This window comes from Neopelma chrysocephalum, unplaced genomic scaffold (genome assembly GCF_003984885.1).
Source record: "Neopelma chrysocephalum unplaced genomic scaffold, ASM398488v2 Primary Assembly neopelma1_26, whole genome shotgun sequence".
In the NCBI taxonomy this organism is placed as follows: Eukaryota; Metazoa; Chordata; class Aves; order Passeriformes; family Pipridae; genus Neopelma; species Neopelma chrysocephalum.
Genome location: NW_020897695.1, coordinates 17,316,491 through 17,332,118, shown reverse-complemented (window position 1 = coordinate 17,332,118; position 15,628 = coordinate 17,316,491). Strand labels below are relative to the sequence as shown.

Here is a 15,628-nt window from a genome sequence, read left to right as displayed (position 1 = left end):
GTACTTCAGAGCATCTTGGGCACAGGAACATATAATTTGTGAAGTACTGACACTTAGGCACAAAGAAATGCTGCAACATCCCTCTGTCAGTGAATACGACCAAAACTGCAGTTTGTAAAAAGAGAAAACTATGTCTTTGTGGATGACACTATTAGACCTTGACACCTAAACGCCAGTCAAATCTGTAACCGAATCATGTCAGAAAACGCCTCATGTTGGAAGGAAGATTAACACATTCTACAGTTGTCTAACATGCTACTTGTTCTTTCTGTCAGGCAAACAAAGCAACTGACAATAATTTTCTTACTCCAGATCAAGTCTGCAACATCTTATTCCCTGTGCACAAACATTCAAACTTTTATCTAGGAATAAAAAAAGCCACGAAGTAGCACACACAAAAAACTCTTTTTTTTCCCCTATTAACCTTTGCACTTACAACTCAGAAACAGATTTTCTTCAGAAATTAAAAACTCAAATAGTAAGTTCCTACTCATGAGCGGCGTCTCCAGAGTTTCAAACAACACCACTGCTCAAGATTATAATCTTGTTAAACAATCCTACATTTTTAAGACTCATGGAGTAAAAATATAAGATTAAACACTTGGAAGCCACATAATGCTAAGAACTGAAGGTTCAGTTAAGCAAACCTCCTAACAACCAAAGATGACAAGTCACAGAGCAACTTATCCCCACCTCAGTTTATTTAAGGTTCACAGAGCATCTCTAAGTTAGAAAATCTGCACCTCAGCTGCAGGACTAGTCCTACATGCTCAAGTGCAAAGCTAATTTTAAAATAAATTTGGAGCCAAATAAACTTACTTATTCCCATTAGGCAAACACAAACCCAAGAAATTATTTGAACATGCTTTAATTAACAAAGTTCTGTCATGTGACATGAAAACATCTACTCAGAATTTAGCTACAATATGCAAAAAACGCACAATCACACAATGCCAAGATTTTTATCTTTAGCTGAACAATGCATTAGTGTCAATCCACTAGAAGTACCTTTAAAAGTTATACCATTTACACCATTAATAGTCGCCATAACATTGTGACATACTCAAAGTTCATACATAAGTCATAAGCTCACTGGAGGCCTACATCTGAATCTACATTAAGTAATCATACCATGGGTGGTGCTGCTTCATCCATCAATTTCAATATAAGATTCTGTGCTTGCTCTCGAACTTGGTCTTTGGCATCTCCCATACGATCTATCAAAGGCATGAGAACTACAGGAGAGGGGAAAAAAAAAAAAGAAAATATAAAAGATTAAACACCTGGAGATTTCTAAAATGGAGATTTTTAAAAGATATTCCCTGAAACAGCTTTGATATATATGTCATTCAAAAATAAAAGTTGATTTTAAATAGGTCAAAATATTTTTAAGTCTCAAATGAATTTCTGAGTATTTTACAAGACTAACAACAAATGCATTGGACTGAAATGGAAGAAAATAGTATCTTCCAACAGGTTAAAAAGAAAGCAAGCTTCCCATCTTAAAAACTGTATGAATGACTTCAATTTAATCTTCAAAAAATATGCCAGTAACTTCTGAATGTCTGGCTTTTCTGAAAAATAATGGTGGGCATGGTAAGTGGAAAAGAATTGGAATAGGAAAAGAGGACTATTTTAAAATCAGTGGGATTTTGCTGCTAATTAAAAAGAAACTTAGAAGTTTTAAATCCTTCTATTCACACAGTGTACTTTCAAGAAACTCTGCCTTACTTCAGTAAAGGTTACTATTTTAAAATAAGCATCCTCAAATAATATTTAACTGAAATTGCATGATAGCTGATCATGCTTCATATCCTAGGAGTCGGAAAAAAAAAACCAAAGGACTTGCCAATTCTTTTTGTTTGCTTTTCCAGACATATGTCTAATTACATCAAAGAAATTAATGCTACAATATTAGGAAAGATATCTGAATGGACACTCAGATCAGCGTTGTGCAAGACATCCTTCTATACTAGTGCCCAGTCCTCCATCTGGGGCCTAAGTACACACTTTGTGAGATTCTTCCCCCTGTGCTTTCGGTACCACTGCTTCAAAACGAGGGGTGATGACACAGAGTGCACTGCCTTCCCTCGGGAAGTACAACTGACATGGAGTTGGTGGAGGTGTCATCTCCCGCAGGACAACTGCTTTGAAGTCAGTATAAGCACGTGTTACACCACCTAGAAAAAGCCGTTTTACATGCTAATGGTAACCTTTACCTGCTGACAGCTCAGCCCTCTGCATCAGCTCTTATTTCTGATCTGATCAAGTTTTCTAAGAGCTGCAAGTATCAGTCACATAATTTAGGTGGAACTTACTCAACACAGCCCACAATACTCACCCAGCTCATCCTTCTGCTCCTGCACTCTAGTTAAGATGCTAAAAATTAATTTTCCTTTTCTACTCACAGAAGAAATAACTATATCACACTACTTTTTGAAAATGAGCTCTGAAATAATTTTATTAGTACTTAATAACTTTATAGTAATAACTAAACAATAAATTCGCCAGCAAAAGAAAAGTCTCCTCAAACTCAGAAGGTCTCCTCAGTCCTCTGTTCCTACACTAAAAACAGCGGCCATTTCTGTACCATGATTGTTACTGGACAAATACATTGCTCAAGTCTGAATTTTCCCTTCAGCGATATCTGAACACTTTCTTATTGTCCTAATCTGAGTATTTAATTCTACTGGTTCTGGATATTACATTGACATCTCCCGCCACCATTATCAAGGTTTTTCATCTAGGTTCTCTTCCCTTTCTCCTCTGAAGAAATTATTACAGCTACTTTCATTTTACTGTTTGAAGAGAAGTGTCTGGGTTTTTTTTGTTTAAGTTGGATTGTTGTTGTTTTGATGGTGTGGGGCATTGTCTTTACGGTTTGGTTTAGGATTTTTAAGGGGTGCTTCTGTTTTGTTTGGTGGTTGGGTTTGGGTTTTTTTTCCATTTTGTGAATGAAGAAGAAACATCCAGAACTCAAGTGATTTTTAAGAGTACACTTGACCCCTCCCACAAACTTCCAATCACTGTTATACCTACTGATTACATTTTTCTTGCCAACAGTACTTTTCATGACCATTTTCAGCTCTTCTGAACCGACCTTGTCCCCATACCATACATTACCAGTGAGGTCCGCCACATTAGCCTGATTGTTGGGCAGCTGAAGGCAATTCTAGCTTTACAGAGAGGGAAACAAACAGCCAGTGCCAGTGCTGTGGGAACACGGCTCCTTTGTGACTAATTAGCACGCTGAGTCATTTGACAGAGCTGCAGATACCAGGGCTCCGCTCAGATCACTGAGGCAAACACAGAGAACAGCTCCTAGAAGCTGCTGAACAGAGATGAGGTCACCAAGTTAAACTAAGCTATGACACAGCCTGCAGATTTCAGTGTGCACAGCTACTGAACACTTATCACTTGTGGAGCTCAGGCAAAGGACAACTGGCTGTGGGAGCTGTTGAAGGGCCCAAATGTCTTAGCTTCTAAGCCCAAAGAAGGCTTAGCTTCTTTTTCCCCTAAATCTCAAGTTTCTGTAAGACCTCATATAAGGCATGATATATTCTATTTGCACAAGACAAATGAAATTAGGCTGTTGAATGCTGGCAACCACCAGCTGGTTTTCAGTTTGGTAGTTCATTTTTTCTGTCAGAATAAGCTCCAATAGGAAATTATTTGAAGTTGGCTGTCTATTGATCAAGTTTCAAAACACTCAACTAGAACGGGAACTTCACCAAACATATTTCAATTTGAATTCCTCATGGCTTCATCAGTTTTTCTCCAAATGTTAAGGCATGTCTAGGGACAACTACAGTGAAAAATAGCTAAAATCATATTAGATGTCCTGTCTATGAATGAGTGGGAAACATATGTCCCTACCTAAAAAATTCTGACAATGTTTGAAACACCTGGGTCCATCCCAGCATCCTGTTTTGCTCATCACCCTTCTCTTGTCCCAGCTCTAAGTGTCTCCTTGTGCCTCTGTAGTCCTGCCCAGTCAAAAATCACAGAGCACAAGGATCTTCTGAGTTCTCATAAGAAACCTCACCTAAGCCCAAAGCAGCAATTACAGCCGAGCATCAGGGATGACAGTGCAACACAGGCTTTCGCTCTACATCAAGGTAAGCCAGGCGCTATTATATGAAAGCAACAGCTCCGCCTCCTCAAATAGATGCTGGAATTAAAAGAAGGGTGAAGAAGGAGAAGTAGGACCATGCATGAAGGCTGTATTCAAAGTGGTAGCCTCCTAACAAGTTGCTCAGTGAAGTATATAATTTGTCACATTCAGTCTGGATTCACGCATTCCTACTGTTCCATATTTACCTTATCCATCTTATGTCTTCTGTTGCCTAGTTTCTTTAATTATTTCAAAGGGACTTTGGAAAACCTAATAACATATGACATCTTTATTTCTGGTATTTATTTCTGCTAATATGCCGAGAAACAGTACACTAAATTTAGGAGACCATGATTCCTTTTACAGTTGCTATATGTTTTTGGCGAAGTATTATATTCCTACTTGCCTTTTTGCCACATTTTAGGATATTGCCAAAGCTTCCTACCGCTTCCAACCACTCCTGAGGTTTGCCTGTTAAGATTTCTACATTGTTGTACCACAATTTTAGAGGTTTTGATTACTGAAGAAAACTTAAAATTGTTAGCAAAAATATTCTATAGCACGCTAATTCGACAAGATTTACCTTCTATTTACATCTGATCTGTTACTTATTCCTTTTTACCTTCTATTATATCCCTAACAAAGGTTATTATCCCATCAGCTTCTTTTTCCATTGTCTTCCTTCTCTTGGCTTAGTAAACCTAAACAAATTTTCTTTTTATACAAATTCACATAATAATTTTATCACCACTAGTTGGACACTGGATGCATGAGTTAAGTTCAAAACCAGCCTTCAAGTCAGAATACAGCCTTGAGAGATTAAATATTTATTTCCTCTACAAGGACTGAGGATGATAAAACAAGTAAACCACAGAAGTCAGTGCCTAGTGTGGCAGTCAATGTATTTTTCAAACCTTAACAGCTTAACTATATGACCCATGCAGCAAAGAATGCCATAGGTAGCACAAACAATTTCCTTTTGTTAAACTTTAACAAGAGTTCCTTCTGGAGCTTTTCAGTTTCTATTACTGCTTTTTCTTCTCGCCTGACTACTTATACCTGCTCTTTGTATACCTGTGCCCATTTTAAGTTTCACATCTACCAATTTCTAAGAACCAACTTTAGATACTACATTACCGCAAAGACTTACAAAAAGGCATTAAGCAAGTAAGAATCTTTACCGAGGAAACATCATCAGTGTTGGCAAAAATTCTGTTACTAAAAAGAAAAGTCTTTGAGGACAGAACCAGATTAACCTAGGCAGCAATATCTTCCTCGTTTCCTCAGAAACCTTTCCAGCGCAGGCAGCAGCATTAAACAGCTGTCATTAGAAAGGAGGGAAGGAAACAGCTGCCTCCGCAATTAGAGCAGTCTCTGTTCTTCTGGGCAAGATGCACAGGCGATAATGGAATCCTACAGGGGCTCCTACAGGGCCACCAACAGAGTCTGACAGATCAACATGGCCAAGGGCTACTTCTAAGCAAAGAACCATTAGCAGACTCTCAGAGAGGTCCTCACTGCTCCCCTCCTCAATATAAAGTCCAGGTCACAGTCAGTTCAATCAAAAGCCATCTCAGAAACTAATAATGAGCTTCTTGGGGTCTCTAGGAGCTAATTAAGAAAAGCATTAATGAGATTAATGAGACATACTTTTCATCATCAGTAGCAGAGGGGAAAAAACAAACACATTTTTTAATATGATACATCCATGAATCTATCAAGGTGTCAGTCTCAGGAACATGAGAAGAGAATTGCAAGAGATGTATTAGACCAGAAAGAAATCCAGAAGGTAAAGAAAAAATGTTCATGCCATCTTCTGAAATATTCTTAGCTCTAGGCTAAGATCTAGGCTAGGTTTTTTAGAGAACTAATATTAATTAGAATCCTACAGAAACCAAGAAAGGCTAGGATTTCTCTATTCTGATCTAACAGCACTTCATTTCTAGGTGTCATACAGTCAAAAGTCCATGGGCAGCAAGCAGTTGGTACTCTGAATCACAGCCTATCACTCAAACATGGATCACTTCAGGAAAAATTCATCCTCACTACTAAAAAAATTTCAGTGCTAGCCAGTCAGGACAGAAAAAAAAAAGCATTGAAAGGCTGCATAGAGTCTTTCTTTTTTTTTAATTAAAGCTTTAGAGAATTTGTCACCAAGATGAAAAGCAGCTGCAGCTTAAATCAGTTATGACCATTAGCTGTGATTATTAACCGTAGAGGGAACCAAAGAAAATTTAAGGATTTTCTGAGATGCTGCAGTAAGTTCATATTTTTAATAAATTTGAAAATACAAAAGAAGATGTTATGGAGGAAAAAAATACAAATAATGGACTGTCCTCTAAAAGCCTTTTCTAAAAAAAATCTGAAATTGTTCGCATTTTATTGTTTAAGAAAATCCTACAACAATGCAAAACGGCTTTTCCTGAGGTCAATAAGCTATAAAATGAAACAGCAATATCAGACAAAACACACGACTTGCATTTAGATGCAACAAGGCATCCTTGAGACAGGACTTCTTTCACATACATAAAAAAAGCTTGCTTTACGTTATCTGAGCAACTCAATTTCTTGAATTATTTGATTTAATTTCAAAGCTTTCTACACCTGAGCTTAGCTATATTTTAAGCAAAGACATGGGCCAGATGATCTTAAAGGTCCCTTCCAACCTAATTATTCCAGGTTTTATGTTTACTTGTTCTGCAAGCATTTGTAATCTTGAATCCCCAGTAGAACATGCCATTAGTCTCAATTCATTTTAATGAAACTAACAAAAATAAAAAATGAGAATAAAAATTCTGTCCGTTAAACTGGAATATCCAGTATTTTCCTACGTGTTATATATATCCATGGTAGCTCAGACTAATATAATTTTTGGTTTTCATGGATTTCATGAATGTTCAAAGCATTTCTCCATACCACATTAAAACCACTTATTGAAAAGTCACATCTTGAATAAACTGTACATTTAAGTATTTTCCATCCAAAAAATTCAACCATTAAGCAAGAGAAAAAGCAAAAATTTACAACTTGGATGTCCTCAAAAAAGTGCTTCCAAATTCTTGTACCAAATGCTTTTAATCCAAATCACTCGAAAAATTAATGCATGTGGCAAGGCCTTACAAGTGTTTTAAAACACATCAGGCAACATAAAATCATTTAGGTTAGAAAAGACCCTTAAGGTCATCAAGTCTAACCATTAACCCAGCACTGCCAAGGCCACCACTAAACCATCTCCCTCAGTGCCACAACTACATGTCTTAAATACCTCCAGGGATGGTGACTCAACCCCTTCCCTGGGCAGTCTGTTCCAATGCTTGACAACACTTCCCATGAACACATTTTTCCTAATATCCAATCTAAACCTCTTCTGGGGCAACTTGAGGCCTTTTGCTCTTGTCCTATTGCTTGTTCCTTGGGAGAACAAGCAATCTCACTACAACCTTCAAGTTGTTGTAGAGAGCAATCAGATTCCCTCTGAGTCGCCTTTTCTCCAGGCTACATAATCCACAGCTGCTTCTCATCAGACTTCTGCAGACCCTTCATCACCTTCGTTGCCCTTCTCTGGATTTGCTCCAGCACCTCAATGTCTTTCTTGTAATGAGGCCCCCAAAACTGAACACAGGATTTGAGGTGCAGCCTCACGAGTACCAAGCACAGGGGTACAATCACTGCTCTAGTCCTGCTGGCCACACGACTCCTGATACAGGCCAGGATGCCATTGGCCCTCTTGGCCACCTGAGCACACTGCTGGCTCATGTTCAGTCACCCCAGGTCCTTTTCCTGTAGCAGGACCTGGCACTTGACCTTGTTGTACCTCACACCATTGGCCTCAGCCCATTGAACCAGCCTTTCCAGATCCCTCTGCAGAGCCTTCCTACCCTCCATCAGTATCAACGCTCCTTCCCAACTTGGTCTAATCTCCAAACTGACTGAGGGTGCATTCCATCCCCTTGTACAGATCATGGATAAAGATATTCAACAGAATCAGCCCCAAGAGTGAGCCCTGAGGAACACCACTTGAAACCAGTCACCATCTGGATTTACCTCCAATCACCACCACTCTCTGCGCTCAGCCATCCAGGCCATGAGCAGCCATGCTTGCATGCTTATAAATTTGACAGAGCACTTAAATTATTTCAAGGAATCTAATTTAAATGTTTTTCCAACACTTCTTGAAGCTACCTGGTAAAAAATTTAAACACTTCAAATTGGTTTCACATATTAGTATACGGCACTACAAGTATCTTCCAAAATTATTTTTGCTCTGTGTTTTCTTTTTACAGTAAGAAGAATTTGAAATTACTGTTAAACATATACACACATATTTACATATGGAGTTTTTCTGTGTAAAATGTGTCTCCCTATTTCACACTTACACATATATGTACATACACAAATATAACCTGGGTATCTGAGTTAGATCTTTTTAACTGTCAAATATATTTCCTTTAATCTGCAGATAAGCAAAATATATTTTCTAACATCTTGTAAGGCTGCATGTGAAAGCGAATGACAATATAGTTATATAATACACTAAAGGACAATTCATCATCATCATCATCATGGCTAGGCTTCGCGAACGAAGATTTGGGAAGGGCTCTACCCACTATTCTTGCAAGCGCGTTGGTGGCTAAAAAGGCCAATACGGGAAAGGCAAGTCCGGTTGCAAAAGACACAGCAGAAAGACTCCTTAGATGGTATATTCTGCAAGGCTCGATTCTTTCTGCGTTGTCTTTTCTCCTCAAGAGTGATCCTGCGTGCCTTCTCAAAAGCATCAGCAGCGTTATAAATGGTCTGTCTCCAGGCCTCCCGGTTAGAGGCCAGAGTAGACCAGTTATGGTGATCAATATGCCCAAGGCTGAGTTGTTGCTTCAGGGAGTCCTTGTATCTTTTCTTCGGAGCTCCTCTCTTGCGGCAGCCGGAGGCAAGTTCACCATAAAGCAGGATCTTAGGGAGGCGGTGGTCCTTCATCCTGGAGACGTGCCCTGCCCATCGCAGCTGCGTTCTCAGTAGCATGGCCTCAATACTTGTGATTGCTGCCTGTTCAAGAACAGATGTATTGGTCACATAATCTGACCAGTGGATGTTTAGGATTGTGCGGAGGCAGCGTTGATGGAAGCATTCTAGGAGACGCAGGTGGTGGCGGTAGATGACCCATGTTTCGGAACCATATAAAAGAGTAGACAGCACTATGGCTCTGTAAACACTGATCTTGGTACCTTTCTTCAAGTGTTTATTACGCCAGACTCTTTTATGGAGTTTTCCAAAAGCACTATATGCCTTTGCTAACCTGTTGTCTATCTCCCCGTCAATCTTACCATCTGAGGAGATGAGGCTGCCTAAGTAATTAAACTGTTGGACTGATTTGAGTTCTGATTGGCCGATGGTGATGTGGGGATGATGGAGGACTTCCTGAGGTGCAGGTTGATGGAGAACTTCTGTCTTCTTTAAGCTGACTTCCAGCCCAAAGAGCTCAGCAGCATCTGCAAAGCAGGATGTTAAACGCTGCAGAGCTGCTTCTGTATGAGCGACAAGGGCGGCGTCATCAGCATAAAGCAGGTTCCGGACAAGATGGTTCAGGGTCTTAGTGTGGGCCTTCAGTCGCCTTAGGTTGAATAGGCTTCCATCAGTACGATATCGAATGTAGATACCGTCCTGATCATCGAGGTCTGCCGTGGCCCTTTGGAGCATCATACTGAAAAAGACTGTGAATAAGGTAGGAGCGAGAACGCAGCCTTGTTTCACGCCGTTCTTTATTAGAAAGGGCTCAGAAAGTGTGTTACCATATCTGACTTGGCCATGCTGATCTTCATGAAGTGAGGTGATCATTTTAAGGAACTTGGGGGGACAACCTAAACGTTCCAAAATCTGCCAAAGACCTTTTCTGCTCACAGTATCGAAAGCCTTGGTGAGGTCGACAAAGGTTACAAAGAGACCTTTGTTCTGTTCCCTACACTTCTCTTGCAGTTGTCTGAGAACAAATATCATGTCTGTGGTGCTCCTGTTGGCTCTGAAGCCACACTGAGATTCAGGTAGAATTTCTTCTGCTATAGCGGGAATTAGTCTGTTCAGGAGTATTCTTGCCAAGATTTTGCCAGCAATGGAGAGCAGAGTAATACCACGGTAATTTGAGCAGTCTGATTTAGTACCTTTCTTCTTATATAAGAATCTTAACTGCAAGTGCTAAAAGCGAGATTCTGAATTTGTGTGTCCAGATTTCCAGAACTCTGATGCCAGCTGCAGAGAATGTGCAATGTGGTTAATCATAAAAGGATAACACCTCTGAAGAAATTTACTGCAACATTAGATTGTTGCCTAGGAAACTGACTTAAGTCTCTTATCAGGCATTATACTTCAATACAAAGATAATTAACACGGTCTTTGAAATTTTGGAAAACATCTGTTCTACAACTATTGTATTGATTTTGCCCAAATGTAATTTACAGCATATACGTAGCTGTAAAGATTGAAATAATAATAAAGCATTTGTGTTTTTCACTTCATAGCAAATGCCTGTCACACTTACGGAGGTGACTATTCAGTCACATTAGTTGTTCTTCTCTTCACTCTATCCCCATCATAACTGAACAGGAAATTAAATCGGGACTGGGGGAGGTGAGGTGGGGTGGAATATGTTTTGCCACACTATAGTCCAGTAATACGTTATTATACTTCCATCATTTACTGAGATCTGAGTCACAAATAAAAACATCTCAGGGTCACCAAAATGTAACATTCTTTATTAAAAAAATACATTTAAGGCTCCAGGTATTTTTATGACCAAAAAACCAGTAGTTTATTAAAAAAAAAACCAGTTATAGAAATGGAACTTGACCTAGAAAATAGGATTCACTGTATTTTTAAAAAGGCAGAGAACAGACTCAGTAAGTATTTTACATACACATCATCCTTCACTACAGTCAGGGTGCAATCCTGATCTTCTGTGAAAATGCAATAAGTGAGAAGTTAACTATAGTTTGAGTATTTCAAAGCAATAATTAAATTGCCTGGGAAAGTTCTATTATGTTTGTCTTCAAAAAATAATATACTCACATTTATTTGATCAAGAAATGATTTAGGAAACTGCTGGTTCTTTAAGTTTTGTTGAAGGAAGCAGTCTTCTTGTTCACCAGTGTGCTTTTAATTACTCTCATAAACCCTAGGCTATACAAACTCTTGACACACTAAAGTTTTTGTATTACTGCTTCACTGAAAATTAACCCAGTCTTGTTATAAGACTTGGAGAGACAGCTACCAACTGAAGAGAATCTTTAAAAAAGTCATCTAAAATAAAGATTGTTTTCTGCCTTTAGTAAGACTAACATTTCAGTGTCTGTTAAGCTTTTATATAAGCTGATCATGCACAACAGTAACTTGCATATTCAGCACAATGCACTCTACAGGTCTTGATTCTGGAGATTCTCGGAGGACCAACTTCAGCTGAAGGCACTATTACTCAGTTTAACTAAAAAATACTTCTGTAATACAGAGATGTCTATTGATATTACACTTTTGATGGTCACCCAATGCCAGTACTCTGGATTTTTTAATATAAATGCTACCAGGTACTGAAAGGTAAATCTTTAATTTGCTCACAATCTCAAACTACTTAACTACTGGGACAAAAAACTACAAAAAATATCAACAAATGACAGTGTTTTCAAACTATTCTCAAAAAGAAATTAAAAGCTTTCCAACTTTTAATAAAGTTACTGTAATTTTAAGTCCTACACATCACTGAATTAGAAATCAAAACAGAGTGGAACTCTGAAGCCTAGCACTGTTTGTAGCTATAAATGGAGACTATTCAGAAATCAATATTGTGCATAGCACAATATGCCTCCAGTTCCCTTCCACCACTCCAATACAAAATTAACCAGCCAAAGAAAAACACTCTGCAACAAAATAGACACAAATTCTGCAGCCTTCTATAAAAGCAGATACAGAAAGAAGAGGAAGCTTAGAATTTTGACAGACAATTTGAGATATCTGGGGATCTGGGAGCATGACGTAAGGTAACTCATAAAAATTTTGAAAAAGGACATTAAGTTAGAAACTTCTCTTAAAAATAGCCAGCAATATAGCATCAATGTTACTGCCTTTCAAGGACAGCAGTAAAATGAGTTGAGCAGTGTAGTTAGTTGTTCTGAGAGGTACAAGCAGTCTCATGCTCAGGCACATGTGGATCTCTTAATTCGAAGTTCATTCAAGTAAACACTTCACACAGGAGTAACAGTCAGTACTTCTCTTTCATCCCGTAATAATTTTATACAACTAAAAGCTACAGTCCGTTATCTAACAGGAGGTGGACCACATAATCCTCTGAGACTACAGGCTTCAGCAGACATAAGGCTCTGATTAAAGTGGTCTGCAAATAAAACCTTCAATCTTTAACACAAGTCAAAGATAACACATTTCAATGTAATTTTTAGATGACTATCAGGGAGCGGTTAGCAACAATATAGCATGAAACTAATTACTGAAAAGACATTCCTGGAACCTTTAAAACATCCCAACCACAGAGAAATCAGTGACTGCATGACAAGTGAATACTGACATGTTACTATACAATTATTGCAATTCCAACAATATCACTAAAATGTCTACCAGTATATTACAATTAGCTCAGAAAGTTTTCAACATGTTCCACTTCAGCTGCTAAGGGCGGGGAGAAAGTGTCTTTTACTTTTTGGTCTTAAAAAAGAAGTTATATTTCACTTACCAGTTCCTATATAGGCTTTAAAGCGTCCTGATAGTCTGTCGACAAAGGCACCTAAAACATCCAATCCCAGTAGTGCTACCTGGTGAAACAAAAGCATATTATAAACATGTTATAAAACTGATCACTAAAGAATTTTTTAGAATATATTTCAAATAAATTAGACATATAAATTCAAGCATTCTGAAACACTGTATCTTAACCTAAAGATAAATTAAAATTTCAATTAAAGAGCTGATAATTCCTTCAAAGTTTTTATTAAGACAAAGTTATCAGAATATGTTTGGAATGGATCAAGTTTATTTACATATAGCAGAGCAGTTCAGATTTTTCAGTTCTTGTTTTAAACCAGAAAAAAAAAATATTAGAAATCCAGTGTTTTTGTATTTTCAGCTACAGAGCCCAGACAAAACCAAGGTTTAGTAGGTTTCCCAGATGCTTAGAGTTTACTTCAATCTGGCTACTTAGCTCATCCACTAAGGTCATTACATCATTTTCCAAACTCCCAAAAGAAAATAACTGACAGAAGCTAATACTGGTTTCCTTAGCAGTTCAGACTGCACCATTTGTCCACCTGCTTGTTAAGCTTGGGAAGCTTTAGTTCTCATTTGTTCATCAAAAAAATAAAAATTATAGCAAACAAAAACAACAACAAGAACAAAACCAAAAAACCAACCAAACGAAACAGAAAACAGAAAGAAGTTCAAAATACTACTGGAATTGTGAGGAATTTCCCATCTATGAACAGAAGCTGGACGACAGGACAATACCCACTAATATAGACACAAAAACACGATCAGAAATTATCAGTCAGACTGAATTACTTTAATGTCAGGACACATTTTTCACTGTTAATGATCCTACCTATTGCTCCAGATTTCATTTTTAATTTCCTATAATAGTTCATTAGGAACATCAGAACTTGCATTTTCACATCTTGTAGTTAACTCAATTTGCTGCCCATGAAGGTGCAAATGGAACAATCATTTGTCAAAGGAACAACCTCCTGAAGCTTGGGCATTCCCAACAGCTTTTCCTCCTCTTTATTTTCAAGTAAGACATGCACTGCAAATTTTTCCCCATGAACTCATGAGCAGAATTCCTCCCCTTTATTAGCTATTTACTTTCATAAAACTTAAAATCATATTTTCTTGGACCACTCTGTTTCCTTAAGATCCTTATCTGCCACGACTGTCCACACTAGACAGCAGGCCAAAAAAAAAAAACTGACTGGATGTGCATGTGCATACATATGACCCACGCACACAGGATCACGCGAGCCTTGTTTCCGTAGGAAACTAGACAATTAAGGCCACCATAAAACCTAGGATCAGAAGCAGCTCCATAATTAAGAAGATTTCAATAAATTCAGTATTAGTACAATAGATCTTCTTTTAAACAGGAAGCATAAAGCTTAGTTCCAAGTTAGTACAACTTACTTGGATGCAATTTTACTACATACTAGAACAAAGAATAGCAAATATAAGTCGATGGCATAACTGGTTTAAATTAATATATTACCAACAAGTGACTGTCTCTACAGCTTAGGATGAGAAAACAGAATACTATAACTAATAACTTACTTAGACCAAAAAAAAAAAAAAAAATCAGCTTTTATAATACTGTCAAGACTTCCCACAAACTATTTCCTTCAATGTTATTTTCCAGATTGTCAAGCTGTATGGAACCAGAGTCAAAATCTCCATCTAAAAAAGCAATGCCTGAAAGAAATAAAACATTCATTCTGGATATACATTGTTCTCCTATGCTTCTGTTTCCTGAGTACGAGTCGCAGCTTAGACTTGTCTTCCAGTGACAACTTTTAAGATACCTTTCTATGCAAATATTTTGGGGTCTATTAATGCACGAACAGCAGCCTTTCCTTCTATGAAGGTTACAGAGTCTCTCACTCTTCTCCACACATTTGATTATCTTTCTAAAATCTGTCTGGAAGACTTCTACTGTTTTGAACAAGCGTTGCTCAGAAACTTAAAAATAGCAAGGCATGCATGTGTGAGCTGTAGCTCATACAAAGTCCTCTATGGTCCGCAACTTCAGAAAGATAACAGGTATGAAAAGTCACAATATCTGGAGAGTAACAAAGTATGATGTGACTGCAAGCTGAAGTAATGGGAAACTGCTCTAGCTACAAAATTGGTTCTCATTCCACATTACAAGTCAGCTGAACCACACAACTACAGAGTATAGCAAGTTAACTATCTCTTACTAGTTTTGTAAATTGGTTTTAACATGTCTCTGCTTTGATACACAATGCTCTGAGTTCCAGCATCTTCTAGTAGGTATCATCTGTGCTGTATTCAAGCAGCCCTTTGGAAGGAGCCCTTAACAATTTATATGGGGCCACATGAGCAGCATTCAAAAAAAAGTGTCCTAAGCTGAGGCAGAACTGATCCGCAACAAAGAGCTTCCAAACTCTGAGACACTATGTGGGACCACTTACCAACACGGGCTCTCCACTATCAATAGAAAAACCTTTCAGCAGCATCATTGCTCTTTCCCCACCAGCTTCAATGAGGGATGAATGCCTTCTGGGATTAAAATCAATGGATTTATTTCTTACTCTGCATTCATTAAGCCTTCTGTTTGCTGCCTAGAAAGAGCCTTTGTATGTTGAGACTGATTCATCAGCTCACTATTGTTTGAAGCATTTAAACATTGCTTTTAAGGTTCATAGGGGAAATGAAATTTAGGCTCATTTGAACTGGAGGTGGTTAGTTGTTGAGCTATTCTTTAACAACCCAGTGTTAAGGACCATCCTTGACTTCTCAGACCAC

The 15,628-nt window shown here is 38.1% G+C and overlaps 1 protein-coding gene across 31 annotated transcripts in view; it reads right to left on the bottom strand.

The window, feature by feature from the left end:
* CLASP2 (cytoplasmic linker associated protein 2) overlaps positions 1-15,628 on the bottom strand; it is a 155,205-nt gene that overhangs the window by 122,991 nt on the left and 16,586 nt on the right. For all 31 annotated transcript variants that reach the window (XM_027675745.1, XM_027675728.1, XM_027675727.1 and 28 more), the window contains exons 2-3: positions 12,837-12,915; positions 1,132-1,235 (exon numbers count right to left, since the gene is read on the bottom strand). In XM_027675745.1, the coding sequence (XP_027531546.1) occupies positions 1,132-1,235; positions 12,837-12,915 (183 nt within the window). The remainder of the gene's footprint in view (positions 1-1,131; positions 1,236-12,836; positions 12,916-15,628) is intronic.